The sequence below is a fragment of the Terrapene carolina genome, unplaced genomic scaffold (assembly GCF_002925995.2).
Source record: "Terrapene carolina triunguis isolate 2854851 unplaced genomic scaffold, T_m_triunguis-2.0 Scaffold17, whole genome shotgun sequence".
NCBI classification, from domain to species: domain Eukaryota; kingdom Metazoa; phylum Chordata; order Testudines; family Emydidae; genus Terrapene; species Terrapene triunguis.
In genome coordinates this window covers 768,288-788,548 of record NW_020664368.1, presented here as the reverse complement: position 1 = coordinate 788,548, position 20,261 = coordinate 768,288, and the positions used below count along the sequence as shown (strand labels likewise).

Here is a 20,261-nt window from a genome sequence, read left to right as displayed (position 1 = left end):
CACTGGAAAAATTGTTTTAAGAAAATAGCAGGAGTGAAACAACCCCTTTTTCATATTATAGCACAAAGATTAATTATGTAATATTCATATATTTATTCATTCATTCTTTTTCTCTTTCCAATAATAGAGAAAATGGGAAGTAGATCATGAATCCTAAACATGCATAGTGAACTTAACATGAGAGAAGTGAATGGTATCACATTTTCTTGTACATCATACTTTGAGATCTCTATTGTACATGGAAATTTTGCAAAAAGTTTATAGTACATTGTGATTTCAAGTCCACGTTTTGTAACCAAATACATCCATGATCTTTTCAAATAGAGCATGTTAAATTGGATTATAATCACTTTCACTCCTTTAAAATGTGAATGCTTTTACAATGTACAAAAAGCTCATCTTTCTTACTGAGACTATCTTTACAAATATATCAAAACAAATTGACTCATAGTTCCCTAAGATTAATTATATTTCAGTTCATTCATAAAATGAGACACAGAGCTCATTCTATTTACTGTTCTTTTTCCAAGTATGTGTGAGATTTTTGTGTAATTTAAATAAAAAGGGGATTTTTTTATTCAAATTAAGTGAAGTTTTTGTGTCATTTAACACTGATGTACATTTTAGGAATTTTGTCAGATATGCAGTTGGGCACATACAGAAAGGAAGGAGAGGGGATAGTGGGCTAAATGAACAAATTACATATATTCTCTGTCTAGCTGGTCTGACCCTGACAGCATCATAGAGGTCATTTCTTTATAGCTGAAGTGTAGTCCTGGATATTGCCAATATCACATCTTCTCCTTTCATGTATTGTTTCTGAGGACAATATATTGATTATGGCAACTGTGAGATAAATCCTGCTTTTCAATGGTATCTCCTTTACAGTATCTCGTTCATCTTTAGAGATGATGGATAATACTCTGAGTCACCTTTTTTCTTTAAAACTTCTGTCTCAGTTAAAATTCACTAGAACAACAGCATATTTTTATTCCTTTAACAGTAGTATTTGAGATTTGCATAGGGAGATCAAGATTAAATATGGCATGTGAAGATCCATTTGCTTTCTCTGCACCATTACCCTGAAGGATGTGGCATTAGTACTAGCACTGTAGGTTCTTCTTTGAGTGCTGGTCCCTATGTGTTTTCCCCTGTGGGGATGTATGCGCTCCATGCACCTGAAGCCGGAGAATTTTGAAAGCAGTGGCTGTTGATCCGCATATGCGCCCTGGCTCACCTCGTGCCTCTGACTGAGGAGATAAAGAGTGGGTGGACCGACTGCGTCTCTGGTTCCTTCTCACCACCCCATGGTCTGGGTCAGAACCTCCAGCGTCCAAAGCTTTGAATTTATTTCTTTATCGGTTAACATATATTTAGATATCTGTAAATAATTTTTAGAAGTTTTAGAATTTAGAGGTTTTATCTAATAGTTTATAGTATTTTATAATTAGTCTCCCAAATCTGGAGATCACTCCTTCCTCTGTACCCCATTTTGGATATTGGTCTATGCCCAGGACTCCAGGGTTCAAAATTTGTGCTTCTTGCCTGTGATCCTTCTCAGTCAGTGATGACCATCAATGCTGCATGTACTGCCTTGGGAAAATCCGTGTCGTGGCAAGGTGCAATATCTGCTGTTTGTTCCCCAGTCATACCCAGGAAGGGTGGGAATTTTGTCCAAGGAAACACCTAATGGAAAAGGCCATGAGGCTGCAATCGGAACTAGGTTGGGAGCCCCTCTCAGGCACCCCCTCCCACCCACTCACCCCTCCGTTCATCCATGAGCCTGACTCAGCAAGGAGTGCGCCTTCTCTCATGAGACCTTGCTCAGGACTTTCAGCAGGGTTTTGTCAGGAGAACAGAGAGCATTCTCATAAGCATGAAACTAAATCTTCCTCCAAATCCACTTTGAAGAAGTTGGATTCAACCCTGCCTAAACCAAGCATGTCTCTAAGCTCAGCCCAAAAGAACTTAGTACATCTTAAATCTCAGCAGGGTGACAAGAAAGCCCACAAGTTTAGGGCTTCATTGGCACTAAATCACGATCTGCCAGCACCAATGTCTCTGGAATCTTCAAAACACAAACCCTGGGATCTGCCAGTACTGATGAAGACCGATCACTGAGAGCATTGGTTACCCATGGTACAGTCTTTGTCTTCCATGACTGTGTCTCAGACTATCTGTACTGTGGCTCCAGCAGTTCGAATGGGCAGGACCCCTCTCCCTCTAGGAAGAGCTGAGATCTGTGCTGCTCCTGAGGACATCTTTGCTCTTCCAGATCTGGAGTCTCCTACTCCATCAGGTCCCTCCCTCTCAAGAGAGGTTCTGACTCCACCAGAAGAGCCAACATTTGGGAGGAGTCTGTCTCCCATTCCATCTTTGGGCTGTGACTTTCCTCCAGCGGCACCATCTGTATTGCTGTTGGGCTCAGAATTGGCTTTCTCCTCATCGGTAGATTCTGAACTGCCTGATGAATCATTATTATTGGAGGGAGGGATAGCTCAGTGGTTTGAGCATTGGCCTGCTAATCCCAGGGTTGTGAGTTCAATCCTTGAGGGGGGGCCACTTAGAGATCTGGGGCAAAAACAGTACTTGGTCCCCCTAGTGAAGGCAGGGGGCTGGACTCGATGACCCTTCAGGGTCCCTTCCAGTTCTATGAGATAGATATATCTCCATCTCCATATTATTATTCCCTCCTCCAAAACGCACCTTCCTGGTCAGAAGGCCTGGAGCAGCTTGGGACCAACATTCGTCTCATCACCTCCTCAGAACCATTGGTACCCCATGCCATGGGGACCTCTGAAATCCCCACTTGATCTATCTTATTGGCCATACTGGGTGCCATGGGACCAATACCATCCTGCAGAATTGGCCAGTATGCTAGAGAGTTGTCCCTTCTCTCCCTTTAGAGAGGGCAACCAGAACTGCCACCTGAGGAGAAGGAGTATGTGCCAAATCTGTCAGTTCCATTGGAACTGAGAAGATTGCCATCTTCATCTCCAGATGAGGCTGTGTTTCCAATGTCTCCACTCCCACCCCCCATTACTATAAGCAATTCCAAGAACTTCCTCACAGAATTACAGGGGAGCTTGCAGATTCCTCTTTAGGAGATTCAGGATCCTCAACACAAGCTCGTAGACAGCCTCCAGTCCTCTGGCTTTACTCAAATAGCACTCCCTGTTAATGAAGCCATCCTGGAGCCATCTAGAACAGTCTGGCATCCCCTGGCTACTTATGCCCCAACCCCTAACAGGACAGATAGATGGTACTATGTCCCAGCCAAAGCCGTGGAATTTCTGTTCTCTCATTGGTCCAGGCCGTCACAGTGAAATCTAAGCAGCAAACCCCCTAACTGATAAGGAGGGCAAGCTTCTCAATTTACTGGGAGAGAAGTTGTTTTCTTCTAGCCTCCAGTTCAGGATAACCAACTACCAGGCACTGATGGCTAAGTACGAATTCTGTGAATTTTGAATAGTTCGGGACTTTGCTGACAGACGTCCACAGCAGAACAGAGCTCAATTCCAGGCTCTCATAGAGGAAGGCAAATTGGTTGCCAGAACCACTCTCTAATCAGTGGTAGAGACAGCTGATGCATCTTCCAATGCAAGGGCTACTGCCATTGTAATGTACAGGGAGTTGCGGCTCCAGGCTTTGGGGTTTTCCAGGGAGGTCCAGAACACTGTTGAAGATCCACCCTTTGATCAGACTGTTTAATCAGAAGACAGAGGAGTACTTACACACTCTAAAGGTCTCCAGGGCCACCCTCCGCTCCCTGGGAATATATACACTTGCCCCAAAGAGAAAATTCCACCAGCAGCCATGGAAGCCTAGACTGATGGCACAACAGTTCTACCACCAGAGACCTTACAAGCCTTCCTGTAAGAGGCAGAGGGTTCAAAAGACCTGCTTTGCCCCACATCTTTCTCAGCCCAGTGCTAGCCCTCAGCAAAACGCTATTTGTGATGGGAGCTTGAGAGCTGCAGACTACTAAGACCTACACCTCCTGACCCTCACGTACTCTTTAGGGGTTGTCTAGCCCTCTTTTTCAACACCTGGAGTTCAATGACAATGGACAAGTGGGTGCGTAATGTCATCCATTCTGGCTATATGATACAGGTTGTCCCTACCCCATCCAAAACCGCTGCCCTGCCCTCTTTTGGGGGCCACTCTCACAAGAAGATTCTCAAACAAGAAGTGGAATCCCTCTTACAGTGAGAAGTGATAGAGCAGGTTCCTCATTAGTACCAAGGAAGGGGTTTTTACTTGACATACTTCCTAGCATCCAAAAAGAAGGGTGGTTGGAGACCCATTCTCGACCTCTGCCATCTTTATTTTCAAATTCAAGTTTTGCATGGTCACATTGGCATCTATAATTCCGTCCCTGGAAAAGGACATGCGCTTTACACCTCCCAACATGAAGGACACCTACAGTCATGTGGACATGACCCTCTCACATGGTGACTCTCTATTTCTTCCATGATCAGACCCCTTGAACTATGCCTTCCCTCCACTACTACTCCTGCCTTGGGCTTTACACAAGATTCAGCAGGACAGGAGTCATCCTCATTGCCCTCAAGTGGCCCAGAAAGTTTTGATTCCCAGACCATCTATGCATGCCATCTCAGGCACCAATCATTATTCCAACATTTCCTGATCTCCTGACCAGGGGAATGGCAAGATCAAATGTCCCAACCCCCATCTGCTTCATCTCAGGGCTTGTTTTTTGGATGGGCATCATCCTTAGAGCTCTCGTGTTTTGAAGCTGTACAGAACATCTTTTCTAATAATAGGAAGGATTCCACTAGAAAATGTTACCTACTTAAATGGAAGCTTTTTTTTTTTTTTTAATCTGTGGGCATCAGATGTGTACCCCTGAAAGCTGCAGCTAATCTTCTTATTCTGGACTTTATTTTTTTCCTTAAAGACATCAGGTTTGTCCATCAGCTCCTTACGGTCTACTTGGCAACAATCAGTGCATACCATCCACCTTCGCAGGGCCACTCCGTCTTCGTGCACCATTGACTAGCAGATTCTGGAAAGGCCTAATCAGAATCTTTCTGCCCATGAAAAGGCCCACTCCTCAATGGAACTTGAATCTTGTTCTCTCCATATTAACTAAGCTCCCTTTGAATCATTAACTTCTAGCTCCGTGTCTCTCCTGTCCTTGACAGTCACATACCTCGTAGCTGTCACCTCAGCCAGAAGGATTGGTGAGCTTGGAGCACTGATGGTGGATTCTCCTTACAGAATCACAGAATATCAGGGTTGGAAGGGACCTCAGGAGATCATCTAGTCCAACCCCCCTGCTTAAAGCAGGACCAATCCCCAGACAGATTTTTGCCCCCGATCCCTAAATGGCCCCTTCAAGGATTGAACTCACAACCCTGGGTTTAGCAGGCCAATGCTCAAACCACTGAGCTATCCCTCCCCCCCGCTATATTCCATAAGGACAAATTTTCATTATGTTTATACCCTAAATTCACTCCAAAGTATTTTCAGAGTTTCACCTGAACCAGTCAATTCACTTAGCTGTGTTCTTCCCAAACCCACCCTTACCCTCAGAAGAAAGGGGTATCCATGTCCTCGATGTTTGGTGAACTTTAGCCTTTTAACTGCAGAGAACATAACCAATCAGAAAGTCTCCCAGACTATTTCTCGCCAGACACTGTGCCTTGGTACAGGACTCCTCCACTGATGCATCTTTTAGAATGGTGGGCTTTTCTCATCTACAACCTCGCACCCTCCTCTTTTTTGGGTACTGCTGGTCAATCACCCAGCACTCGAAGAAGAGAAAGCTACCTACCTTATAACAACTAGAGGTTCTTCAAGATATGTGTGGTCCCAGACTGTACTACACTATGCTCCCTCCTTTCCCTCTGCTACGGATCTTTTTATTCTCAGTAGAGAAAGAACTGGAGAGGCGGTCGGTCTGCCCTGCTCTTTATCTCCTTGGTTGGAGGCACAAAGTGAGCCAGGGCACATGTGCAGTCCTACAGACGCTGCTTTCAAAATTCTCCAGCGCCTGATGCATGGAGGACATACATATCCACAGTGCAATACAGATAGGGGTCACACATCTCAAGAAACTTCCAGTTACTATGAAGTAAGTTAGTTTCTCTTGTGATGTGTAGTTGTCTCAGGTAAAGAGAGAAGGTGCGTGAGGTAATATCTTTTATTGGACCAACTTCTTTCTGTTGGTGAGAGAGACAAGCTTTCAAGCCACAGTACCTTTCCCAGACTTGAAGAGCGCTGTGTGGATTGAAAGCTTCTCTCTCACCAACAGAAATTGGTCCAGTAAAAGATATTACTTTACCCACCTTGTCTTTCTCATAGGAAGGCAGAAGCTTTCAAAATGGCTGCATCAGGCACTAAAATGGTTTGAAATTAATGCTACAGTAGCCTTAGATTTTTAAGATGAAAATTAGACTCTTCATCTTCTGCGGCTTTGATCCTTGAAAGTCTGTCAACGGCTTCCATTGCTAACTGAATAAAAATAAAAGTACAAATGAAGGAAATGAGATACAGTATTTCACCTGTGATAGAGCTATGATGACTTTGTATAATTACAAAGTTGCTTTGGATAGTTCCTATTTGGCCCTATGCTGTCAGGAAACACCTGGGAAAATCAGTTACATAGTTACATCAGTTAAAAAAACCAACCACCCTGAATAGCCTGTGAAAGGAATGATTGCAAATGAGCAAGGCTGCATTTACCTTTTAACACTCTAAATTGTTTGCATAACTCCACTGATCAAAAAACCCTGCCCAAACTTTAATTCTTAGAATTTGTGATCATGCCAATAGAAGATGCCATTGTACTGCACTATTTTCAGCTGAGAGTTTCTAGATTAATAGGACCTGAATAGGTCCAAAATAATCTCTCTGGATATGCTGCGAAAGCCATCTGCTTGACAGAATTTGTGGAAGTGTTGAGGAATGTCTTTGCAAAAGTGGAAAGGGACATTACTGCTTCTCTGATTTAATGACTGTCTGAGTTTATTTATTTCCTATATATGATTACTTTAAGCTGCTGGATGGTCATCATTATGTGATTATAACTGTAATTATTAGGGTGCTTAGAGCTTTTTGTACAGTGACCTTTTTTTGTTTTAAATCTAAATAAATAAATGCGTATATGTATGTATATAAATAATTGACAAATAGAAGCATTTGTGCAATACTAAGTTATTTCACTGTTGAGCTTTATCACTCATGGCAAAGGTTTTTCAGATTCCTGAATATATATGTTTGTGTGCACAGCATGATATCATTTTACTAAAAGCACTGAATTGTGAATGTAGAATTCATGAGTCAAAAGTATAGGATACATCGCTTTCCTCCTATAAGCTACTATTTAATCTTTTACATATTTGAATGCTAATAAAATAATTAACACCAATTGGCATTTCAGTCTTGGTTTAATTTTTAAATTAATGTTTTTCTTGTTTCTTCTCAGCCCTCTGATGAAGATACTGTCAGCCTTAATGTACCAATGTCAAATATTATGGAAGAAGATCAGATTATAAAGGAAGATTCGGGTCACCACATCAACCTAGTCCAAGGTCTGAATGTAAAGAAGAGACACTTAACAATAACAGGAATTCTGCCCACTATTCTATATGTAATGCTGTATGAGTGCAATTCACAAAAAACTTCCCAACCCAAGTTTCTACTAACAACATGCTTAAAACCTACTCCTTCAGTTGACCACTATTTTTCCTTGAAAATTTATGAAGCATGTTTAGTTTTGTACTTCTGAGAATAATCACTTAGGCCTGAAACTACAAGAGGCACCTAGGCACTTAAGCCCCAGACTTAGATGCCTGCTATCTCACTCGAGGTGCCTGGATGTCTATCTCCTGCCTAAGCCTCAGGGTGATCCATGAACCAGAGGAAGTTAAACGTTTGTCTACCTACCTCGCATGCATATCCTGATCCTGTAGGTGTGCTCTGAGGCTGCCTATTGGATCGGGTACCATTCAAAATCTGGGCACCGGAGAAGGAGGACATGGAAGGTGGAGGTGGCGGTGCACCTTAAAATTTTTAGCCTAATGGTTAGAGCACTCATCTGGGATATGGGGCAACCAGGTTCAGTTCAGTTCAGTTCCCTCCTCAGGCAGAGGTGGGGGAAAAGGAATTAAACAGGGGTCTCCCACACCTCTCAGGAGAGTGCTATAACCACTGAGCTGTGGCATACAGTAACTCCCCATTTAACGTCCTCTCGCTTAACGTTGTTTCAATCTTACGTCCCTGCTCAATTACAGAACATGCTCCATTTAAAGTTGTGCAATGCTTCGCTGTAACGTCGTTTGGCTTCCTGCTTTGTCCTCAGCTGGCAGCTCCCCATCAGCTCCCCTACGCCCCCCTCCACACAGCGCCTCCCGCCTGCCAGCAGATCCCGCGTATCAGTGCCTTTCCCCTCATCCCCCCGCCTCCTGCCCGCAGCAATCAGCTGGCTTGCGGCATTCAGGGGGGAGTGGGGAGGAACGAGGACTCGGCGCACAGGCTCCCCCTTCCCTCACAGGAGGCAGGGGAAAGGGGGGACCCTGCGCGCCGAGTCCTTGCTCCTCCTCCCTCCCTCCTGCCCCCTGAACATCGCAAGCCAGCTGACTGCCACGGGGAGGAACGACGACCCGGCGCTCCTCCCTCCCCTGCCTCCTGCCCGTGGCAATCAGCTGGCTTGTGGTGTTTGGGAGATGGAGGGAGGGGGAGCCTGTGTGCCATGTCCTTGCTCCTCCCCCCTCCCTCCTGAATGCTGCAAGCCAGCTGATTGCCACGGGCAGGAGGGAGGGGGAGGGAAGAAGAGGTGGGTTAAGGGTGGAGGCTTGGGGGAAGGGGTGGCATGGGCGGGCTGAGGGTTGAGCCCCCCGCCCCTGGTGCTTGCAGAGTAGGGGAAGTTGCCGCTGCTGCAGCGCAACGTGCTTCTCTTAGCCTACAGCACCTTCAGCCTCCTTGCCTGCCTCACTGTCTCCAGTGCCAGTGGGCTGTGCTTGTGTGGGGTAAGGCGGGGGTACCTCCCAACTATAGTACTGTACTGTATGGCAAAAAAAAATTCCCTAGAACCTAACCCCCCCATTTACATTCATTCTTATGGGGAAATTGGATTCGCTTAACATCGTTTCACTTAAAGTCGCATTTTTCAGGAACATAACTACAACGTTAAGTGAGGAGTTACTGTATTCTGATGTGGGGCTCCCTCGGTCTCTCCTATTGAAGCTTTCTACTGTGTATACTTAATCATTGGGCCAGTGAGAGAAAGTGACTCTGTAGCCTGATGGTTAGAGCACCCACCTGGGAAGTGGGAGTACAAGAAATAGATGAGGTATCTGCTTCCTAGACTGACCTAAAATGTACTCTAATCTGTGTATCTTAATTTTCGTATTGTTAGTGACATTTGTTGCATTTACAATTGATTGATTGTTTTCCATGAGTCATATTCTTCTCTCTCTCACTGGTGTAATTTAGGAGTAACTCCATTGATGTGAGTAGAATTGTTCCTGAATTTTACTTGTGAGAGATCAGAATCCGGTTATGTGTCACAACATAGAATAAATTCGCATTAAAAGTAAAACGTCTACGCTTTATTCGTAGTGGTCCAGTGTAGTCCAAAGTCTTATTCTCTGTTTTTATCATTCTTGTACCTTTTGGATTTCATTTTTGGCTGTGTTGCTGTGCCCTACTAAATTTAAAAGGTTCCTTAGGTGACTCTGATTTAAATGCAAAGTTGAAAAAGCTGACTCCGAAATAATTTTTATACCTTTTTGGGTCTTTTGGTCTCATTTCTCATTAGTAGAATTTCATCAGGGACCTTCTCTTATGATTCACAATGATAAGTCAAGAGAAGCAGGAAACCAGTTTGCTGAAGGATCACATCCCCTCACGACTGAATTTATGAGCTACATCAAGGCAAGTTTGTGATCGATTTTAAATGAAAAAAATCTCATGACTACCTTCCTAGCAAGCAGAAATGATAAACTGTTGGCACCTTGCTATTAATAAGAGAAGTGCAACTGATATTCATCCTCATCAGTTCAGTGCCATAGAGTGCAAACATGAGTAGGCAGATTAATTATAACAGTAATTTTAAAGCTGTAAGGTCAGGTTACCCATAACTCTTATTCTAACCTAACCCTCACCCTAATCCTTGAAATCTGTCCTTTGTTTTGGTTTTGTTTGTTTTGTCGTTTTTAATTAGCAGATGTGTTCACCAGTAAAAGTTTACATTTTTCTTCAAGTTCTGGTCCCTATGCATATTGCACATGTGGTACACATTTGCTTCATGTGCCTGAGACTGGAGAATTGGCTAGTAGTGCCTGTTGGTCCATGCCAGCACCCTGGCATTCCTCATGTCCAGTACTGAGGTTATAAGGGGAGGCGTGGACTGCCTGCCTCTCTAGTTCCTTCTTACCGCCACATGATCTGAGTAGAATCTTCTGTGTCCGAAGCATCTTTATCGTCTTTTTATCTGTAAATGTGTTGTAAATTCTTAGAGTTTACTGTTTTTGGTATTTTTCTAGTAGCTTTTCATAGTTAGTATAAAGAGGACTATGCCCAAAGTTCTGGGGTTTAAGAACTTGCTATCCTGCCTCCATTTCCTTTTGGTCAGTGATGACCATCACTGCTGCCTTCACTGCCTAGGGGAGGCTCACATCTCCACCAAGTGTAGCATCTGCGACTCCTTTCTTCCTTGAACCTGAGAGGGAGGAGAGCTTCAACTGAGAATGTACCTCATGGTGAAAACCATGAGGCCCCAGTGGGATTCAGGCTCTGTAATTGGCCTCAGTCTGCGAGCAACATCCTTCTGAGCATGAGCTCTGGAGCAGAGGACAGATCTAGTAAGCCCAAGGACACGTTGTCTTGGGTCTCTCATGAGAGTAACGGACACTATCACGGACACAAGACCAGATCTCTTTCCAGATCCCCTCACAAAAGGAGGGATGCTTCCATGACTGCTTCCAAATCAGGTGTGTCTTAGACTTAGGCCAGCCTAAACCTCCTGACCATAAGGGTAAGGCACGCAGAATCAGGGATACATCGGTACTGACTCCAGTACCAATTAGCAAGCTGAGAGATTGGCATCTGCCGGCACCAACCATCAGCCCCAGACAAGGAGAATCTTCTTAGATGGTACTGGCTCACCCCCATAAGGATCCACCAACCCTAAGCACATGGATACGCCAAATCTGTCTGTACCAACTACCAGGACATCTCACATTCCCAATAGGACTGAGATTTATACCTCCCCAGAGGATATCTGTGCTCTACCTTATCGTCATTCTTCTCTTCTCTCAGGTCTAGCCCGTGTAAGGGATGTTTCGACACCAGAGGAGGAACCCACTTCGAGGACAAGAAGCTATTCCCCTACTCCATCCATTCATTGAGTCTCCCTTTACTGTTACCAATGGCATTGCCAGTGGAGACCGATCCAACCTTTTCATTGGCTCGTCTTGGATGTCAGATTCAGCCTTCACCTTCACGTGGGGAGGTTAACCCAGACAGAGCCTCTATACTATCTTGGACCCATCTTCCACCCAGACATGATTACCAGCAGTCCCTTGAGTACCCTATACATTGGAGTTCCCCTCAACCAGCATTTGGGGCCCTACTGGGGCCCCTGGGATCCCTAAACATGGCACCTTGGATCCATGCACGAGTCTGACTGACCCTCTTCCCCTAGACAACAGCAACCAGCTCTGCCAGAGCATGCGGAAGAGAAAGCTGTTGAGCAAGATCCACTGATACTGGCAGTATCGACAAGCATAGGCTATCGTGCCATTCTCACCATCCCTGCCTGATGACCACAGGCAATGCCAATAACTTTTGCAGAGGGTGGCGACTGAACTTCATATCCCACTTGAGGAGACCCATGATACACAGCATAAGCTCCTGGACATCCTGCAGTAAACACGTTCCTCATGGAGCCAGCCAGGGTGGTATGGCACACAGCAGCATCTTGCAGCCCTATCCCTAAAATGGCTGAGATATTTTGTAGCTGTGAAAGAGGCAGAATTTTTGTTCACTCACCTTAATCCCCAACTCCTTAGTAGTTCAAGCAGCAACACGCTAAGACTACCCAGGCAGAGAAGGATACTGAACACCTCGACCTTCTAGGGAGGAAGATATTCTCATCTACCAGCCTCCAGTTTAGAATTGCTAAGTGTAATTTTACAAACTACTCCAAATTTCTGTAATTTAAAGACAAACTCCAATTCTAAGCCCTTATTGATGAGGGTAAACTGGTAGCAAGGACCTCACTTCAAGACACAGTTGACACAGTTGATACCATACCTAGAGCCATAACAATGGCACTATTTATGCGGCACAAATCGTGGCTTCCGTCTTTGGGGCTCCCCATTGAGGTTCAGAATACTACTGAGGATCTTCCCTTTGATGGCTCTTACCTCTTTAACAAGAAGACGGATGAGTCTTTACACTCATTAAAAGGTTCCAAGACTACCCTCAACTCCCTGTGCATGTATACTCTAGCCCCGAAGAGGAGACACCATAAACAGGTGTACAAATCAAGGCTTGTTCCACAGCCTTTCTACCAACAGATCTCATGTGAACCACCATGCAAATGCCAGAAGGTGCGAAGACCAAGGTATCCAACCCCATCCACTTTGACATCAGCCACCCAATCCCATCTGCCAACTAAAGGTTACTTTTGAAGGGATGCTTGAGAACTGAGAACCATCATTGATGCCATCCCCAACTACTCTCCGAAGCTTTGGTGGCATACTTCCTCCACAACTGGAGGGCTATAAGAACAGACAAGTGGGTTCTGGATGTCATCCACTTTGGCTACATCATCGAGTAGAGAGGCGTCTCTCTCGTCCCCACCACAGCCCCAGAGCTGGGGCCGGGGAAGAGGTGTCTCTCCGGTCCCCGCCGCAGTCCCGAAGCTGGGGCTGGGGGAAAGGCGTTTCTCCCGGCCCCACCGCAGCCCCGCAGCTGGGGGAGAGGCATCTCTCCTGTCCCCGCAGCTGGGGGAAAGGCATCTCTCCCTTCCCCCCCACAGCCCCGCAGCTGGGGGAGAGGCGCCTCTCCCTGCCGCAGCCCAAGGGATGGGGGAAAGGCATCTGTTCCCCCCCCACCATAACCCTGCATGCCCCAAGCTCTCCCAAAGCCCTATCACTGTCCCCCACCTCACCACACTGCCCCCACCCACCCTACACATCCTCCACACCCACCTGTGTGTGTGGCTGGTGCGCAGCCCTTGATGGTCTGCTGTGCGCACCTTAGGGGGAACACAGGTGAGAGCTTCACTGTTCGGTCCTAAACGAAATCATCTCTGAATAGGGAATGCCATCCCGGGACTTGCTCACCTCCCAAATGAACAAGAACATCTTCTACTATCCTGGACAGACCACCTGAAGTATGCCTTTCCTCCCATTCCACTGGTCCCGCATGTTCTGTGGAAAATGTGCCATGACAAAACGTGCATCATTCTCATTGCACCCAACTGGCCCAGGCAGTTTTGGTTTCTGGACCTCCTGCAAATATCAGCCCGTCCTCCTCAGCATTCGCTCCCTCCCAGATCTGCTAACTCAGGAGAATGGTAGAATCATCATCCCAACCCACACCCTCTTCACTTCGTAGCCTGGTATTTGGATGGGCAGCAGACTTGGAGTCTTGGTGTGTACACATTTAAAGGGTGTTCAAACTGTTCGTAACCATGACAGAGAAGACTCCATGCGAAAATGCTGTTTAGCTAAATGAAGGCGTTTCTGTACCTGGATGCAACAAAACTAGTTAGCTCCAGAGGCGACAGGTATCCAGGCTACCTCACTCTCAGATATCAGGCCTTTCTTTTAGCTTGCTGTGGGTACACCTAGCAGCAATCAGTGCCCTCCACCTTTGGGTAAAGGGCTATTCTATTTTTACTTACCCGATAGCAGCCAGATTCCTGAAGGGTCTCACTAAGACTTTCCCACCAGTAGTAAAGCCAGCACCTCAATTAGACCTCAGTCTTTTTCTCTCAGTACTTACCAGACCACCCTTTAAATCATTGGCTACATGCTCAGTGTTCCACCTGTCAATGAAGGTCACCACCTTCATTGCCGTCACTTCAGTCAGGAGGGTGAGTGAACTGGTGGCACTCATGGCCGGCCCTCCATATTCCATAAGGAAAAAGTTTCCCTTCGCCTCCATCCAAAATTCACCCCAAAGGTAGTCTCCTACTTTCACATAAATTAATCAATTCACTTACTGGCATTCCTTCCAAAACCTCATACTTCCAGTGAAGAGAGGAGACTTCTTTCCCTCAATGTCAGATCACCTTTAGCTTTTTATCTGCAAAGAACTAAACCTATTAGGAAAACGCTCTTATTTGTCCCTATGGTAGAGTGATCATGGGGACAAGTGTGATCTCCTCATAGGCTGTCTAAGTGTATCTCTGGCTGCATCTTCTTTGCAATCAGTTAGCACAGCTCCCTGGGCATTTGTAGGGTGGCTACGTGGAGTTCTATCCACACCTACTTGAAGGATTATGCTTTAGTCCAAGACTCCTCTTCAAATGAAGTCGTTAGGAAAGTGGTATAACAGATCTATAGACCACCAGCACCCTCTCACCGCCTCCTCTTTCCACATTCACCCGCCTGTGGAATACACATAGGGACCAGCACTTGAAGAAGAAATGGAGGTTAGTTACCGGTAAATGGAGGTTTGTGAGATGTGTGTTCCCTATCTGTATTCCACTACCTACCCTCCTTCCCCTCCACTTTGGGTCATGTCTGGGTTCTCGGTAGAGAAGGAACTGGAGAGGTCCGGACCTTCCCTTATACCGTTGGTGCTGAGCACCAGAAACCCAGGGCACAGGCGTGGACCAACAGACATTATTTCAAATTCTCCAGTCTCAGGCACGTGGAGGGCACACGCACCACGCGTGAAATACAGATAGGGACCACGCATCTTGAAGAACCTCCAATTACAGGTAAGTAATTTCCATTTATATTTTTAATTAGGCATTTTTTTCATGCATGCACAGGCTACAGGGATGCCCAGGTGTCTAAAGTTATGAAAAGATGATGGGTTATAAATGTGCATTTAGTTTGTAAAGATCTTGGTAAAAATGTCAAGATCTCCAAAGACAAAGGATATCATCTGCTGTTTGGTAAGCTGAGTAAGGATGTACTTCTCTTGAAAAATACAGTGAATAAGGTTCAGTGACTACCTTTCTCAAAGGAGTCTGTTTGTAGTACTGGTAGCAATAAGGTGTGTGTGGTGTGGGGGAGTTAGAGCTATGGATAAGTTTAATGAATTATGTAGAAAGCCATGGGTTTTTCCTCAACAGAAACTTTGGAATTGTATTCATCAGTATTTCTCTTATATACTGTAGTGATCTACATCGTTACTAGTGAAAACTAAGGTGGCTTTACAGTGCGTGTGAGAATGCACATTGTCAGCCATTGTTCCTGCTTTGCCCCTTCACTGCCTTCATGGATAGTTGGTTAATCTTTGTGAAAATATTACTCTTGTATTGCTGGAATGGTTAGCGAACACTTTGGCTGTCAGCTATGTCGTGTCCAGCTGTGTAAATCGCATCTGCCAAGGAAATGCTGTAGCTTACACTTCTGACTGTTTTCAGAATTGGTCTGTGACTTCTCTTAGGTTGCTCCATTGTACCTCTCTGTAGTTTTCTGAATTGCGTGTTCTCCATTTTCATTATCCTCTGCCCCCTTTCTTATTGTGGAATTGGATCTTTTGCACCATTCCTGAATAATATCTCTCTGAGAAAGTTGCAGTAAAATCCTTATAAACGATCCATAAATCATTCATGAATACAGCCACTTAGTAATTCATGAATTTCAGCTGGTTCATTATGTAATGTAACATAACACGATTTTTGGACCAATTTCATCACATATCCCATAATAGTAGGATTTCTATGAAACTTTTTATGCCAAGGTTTGAACAATGTTTATTTTCATATGAGAATTTATTTGCTGGCCAGCTTTGCCAGATTTTTTTTTAAGGATAAAACGATCTGAAGAGGTCCTGTGTACTTGCCATCAAATTCCTTTCTGAGAGAAAAGTGCTAGATAGCCACGGTGGAGAGAACGGATGTGGTTTCCCGACCTCTTGGAAGTGGAGGGAAAGGAACTTCTAGGTGTGCAAAAGGACTTGCCTTTTTGTAATCCTTCACCCTATTTCCTCTAGCAGCACCACTCTTGCAGGTGTCATTCTACCAATGGCAGGGCCCCCTAGTAGTTTTGCAGTAGCAGCCATAGAGGGCATATACATTAAGAACAGTGTAAAAAAAAAAAAAAATCCCCAAACACTCTCAGCCCTCAGTGGCCTCTGCAAAAGAAAATGTAAACTGCTTAATTTAAAAATGTTTTTGTAAAACAGCACATTTCAAATATAGTTACTTGTATCAGATACCTACACTTATAGGGTGAGTGAAGGTATCTGAAGAGTGCAGTTATCCAATACATCCATGTTGCTTGTTGTTATTGCTTACTGGATAGATAAACACATCCTACAGTATCGTTAAATGTGGCAAGTGTTTATTGCTGGGATATTCTCTGATAACTATTAGGAAGAGTTTTTTATGGATGTTGGATATGTGGGATGTAATATGTCAGCTCTTGGAAAAAGGGTGGAGATTAAAAAAAGAGGGTCATTGAAACTACAAATTTTATTTTGTTTTGGTTTGCATTTTTCATTTAAAAACCCTGCAGATTTTTAAAAGAAATGACTTTCTTTTCATTTTGTTCAAAAATTTTCATGCAAAATTTTTTTTCATCCACCGAGCTCTAATATACACCTATATAATGCTTTAGATCTTCAAAGCACTTTACAAACATCACCTATTTAATTTTCACATCTCTTTTGTGAGGTAGGTAAGTAATGTTATCCCTGCCTGACATATGGACACGTAGGCATAGAGAGATTAAGGGAGACAGTTTTCTCTTGAGAATCAACATGGCGGGATAGAAGGAAATGGAAGATTTCTATCTACTCTCTCCTCCCCCAAACTGGATCTTCCATCAGAAGCTGCCATTAAATGCCTGTTGTGCATTAACACTTTCTCCCCTCTAAGGTGTGCTATAGAACTATTGGCTAGTCCCTCAACAATGCCCTCAGCCTGGCTATAATCTAGCATTTTCGGCACCTCATTGTAGAGTGTGTTGCAGAGCTTAGTTCAGGGATGCAGAGGTGCTGTTAAAGAATTTCAGAGTGGGAAAAATATTGCCTCAGATGTGGATTTTTATACCCTGTTGATGCTAATGACAGGTGAGATTAGCAAAAGTGCTTGAGCTAACAGTCCACAGGTTTTATGAGGGGGAGGGTTGAGGCAAGGCATTTTTCTTGTTGATCTGCAAGAGTGCGAATTTGTTGGGCTCTTTAGTTCACACTACAGATCTTATATATCTTTTTCCCAAGATGTATTTTGGGAAGGTAGGAGACTTTAAGGCTGATATAAATTATTGAAGCATATCCACACGAGAGTTTGAACTAGTTTAACTAAATTGATTTAAAACATAACTTGTTAAAATGGTACAACTTGCAATACAGACAAGGCCTTAGTTTTAGTGGGTTTGGGAGGATTTTATATGAGATTGGTCCTAATTTGTGTACTTTATTATTGAATTTGTGTACATAAGCCCAAAGCTTTAGATGGTCATCTTTTAAAACAAATTAACATAAATAAGGGTTAATGCAGATTTGTGACACATATGGTGGGGGGCATAATTATTTTTCATTGTATAAAATATCTGCATATTCTGTTGGAGAGATCAAATGCTTCATTATTTACTTAATGAAAAATAACAGATGAAAAGAATGGCTTTATTTGTGGTATTGGGGACTGACTTTGGGAATAAAGCCATATTTTGTGATGAAGAATGTTAGAGATGCCAGTGCACAATTCAGTGATACATCTGGCAGAATCAGACGGCATTTATTGGTACAGGGTTCCTGAGATGGATGTGCCAAACACATGGCATTGAAAATAGTCCTTTTGTCTGTTATTCATTCCCTGCCAGTGCAAGTGCACATCCATTCAGACAGCTTCCGTCCTTACTGGCAGCTGAATTATTTCAGTGTTTCTGCATGTTGGAGATGAAAATGAAAGCAAATGTATAAAGTTCCAAATGGAAATATAAGTATCGGATGCACCTTTACGAATATTAACCAGCAGTTCATAATTATGGATGCACCTGGTAGCAACTCCACAGTTGGAGATCTGTTATAAAATGGGGTTTGCATGAGGCACAAATTCTTGTTTTTCCCCCTAAAAGTAGGTGACAAAATTGGTGTGCAGTTTCCCACAATTAGTTTTTAAGATGTGAATTTTCTATGAGGTTTATGTTTTGTTTCTTTTAATAATTTCTAACAGGAAGCCTTTGAATTAGGGCTCTGGCTAAAATGTATCATTGGCAGATCTACTTTCATCATTAACTGATATTGCTTTAAAGCAGTGGTTCCCAAACTTGTTCTGCCGCTTGTGTGGGGAAAGCCCCTGGCGGGCCGGGCCGGTTTGTTTACCTGCTGTGTATGCAGGTTCGGACGATTGCGGCTCCCAGGAGCCACGGTTCGCTGCTCCAGGCCAATGGGAGCTGCTGGAAGCAGCGGCCAGTACGTCCCTCGGCCCGCACTGCTTTCAGCAGCTCCCATTGGCCTGGAGCCGCGATCGGCCAAATCTGCAGATGCAGCAGGTAAACAAACTGGCCCGGCCCGCCAAGGGCTTTCCCTGCTCAAGCGGTGGAACAAGTTTGGGAACTTTAAAGTATTATCTAAATGCACAAAACTTAGTAGAAAGGTGGACCTTGAGAAGATCTGGTTCTTTTAAAAAAAAAAAAAATGAATGTAATGTGATTTGTAGCCATTATTCACATTATAACTACACTTGTCTGTAAGAGTGTATCTTTCATCATATAAATGTACCTGCTGACTGACAAATATTTTCCTACTGCACTTCAAACGCCAACCCCTGTGGTCCACCCCTTCCTTCCTCATATATTGCCAATCCCCAAGTACACATTTAAAAAAATCCTAGAAAATTAATGCAGAAAAACTTTGTTATGAAGCACTCAGGATTGCTGTACACATGTCTGACACAAACCCATCGAAACAAGGAAATGAGAAGTGACCTAACAGTTATTCTCTTTCTCCACCCGCAAGCACACATCTTTACATTATCACAACTACAGTACAAAACAGATCATGCACCATTTAGCAACAAAGCTCTTTGTGTATTAATCTATCTTTAAATAGTGATGGAATGGTCTTGATTCTCCTCCCACATATGGGAGTTTAACACCAATGTAAGTCCATTGATTTCAGTGGAGTTACTCCTGATTTACTGGTGTAAATGAGAGGAGAATTAGGCTAATGCTTAATTGATAGGTTATTTGCATACATCAGAAGGATATGAGAGAAAATGGGGGCATTCAGTACATAATTCTCATGTTGGTTGACTTATTTTTATATTTAAATGAGGTTAGGCTTTGCCCTCAATAGAATGTGACAGTTTAATGAAAGTTGGTGTAATCAGTATCTTAGGTGGGGGTGGAGAAATAGCAATGAAGTACAGACCTTAGATTGCTTCAATTAACCACTCTAAACTGATAAATGAACTAGGTCAGTGCTTAGTCAGAAGAGGAAACTTATTATCTGTCTACTTTAATGGCAAATTTCTGTCCTAATGTTCAGTGTAATGTCTGTTCACAGGGCAGAGCAGCAGAATGTGATCAATTATTGCGAATAGAAGAGAACACACATTGGCAAACAGAAGGAATGTAAGTATTCATTTATGTACAATGAAATAATATCGGCTATAAATTTTAGGTGACCAAAATTTAATTTGTCTTTTGAGTATTTCCTTACCAGCTTATTATTTTGTATACAAGGAAGCATGACATTTATATAACAATACAATTTGTCTGCATTTTGTTATTTATAGTGTATTGATTAACACAGTGAAAATTTTATTAAAATCAATATATTTGTATGTACCTAGAGAATACAAGTGTTGTTCAACTAGATACTGACATTACATCTGCTAATAGTATTTGTAAAAGGGCAAAAGGCCTGTGTCAACATTTTTAAGGCCAAAGTTTGACCTATGATAAAAATGTTATAATTTGATTGGAAAAATGCTGAAACTTAGGGTGTGTGTGTGTGTGTATATGTGTGTTTTAACACACTTTCCTGGCCCTGTAATAATAGTTAATTCAAAACACTATTTCAAGACTGGTGCTGACAAACATCAGTCGATGAACATACGTGAAATAGATGATTTACAATGAAACTGAACT

The 20,261-nt window shown here is 43.6% G+C and overlaps 1 protein-coding gene across 1 annotated transcript in view; it reads left to right on the top strand.

Annotated features, from left to right (window-relative positions):
- The window catches only part of LOC112110920 (leucine-rich repeat and calponin homology domain-containing protein 1-like), a 243,568-nt gene that overhangs the window by 155,861 nt on the left and 67,446 nt on the right, over nt 1-20,261 (top strand). The window contains exons 8-10 of the mRNA XM_026648974.2: nt 7,454-7,559; nt 9,788-9,903; nt 19,675-19,742. Coding sequence (XP_026504759.1) covers nt 7,454-7,559; nt 9,788-9,903; nt 19,675-19,742 — 290 coding nt within the window. The remainder of the gene's footprint in view (nt 1-7,453; nt 7,560-9,787; nt 9,904-19,674; nt 19,743-20,261) is intronic.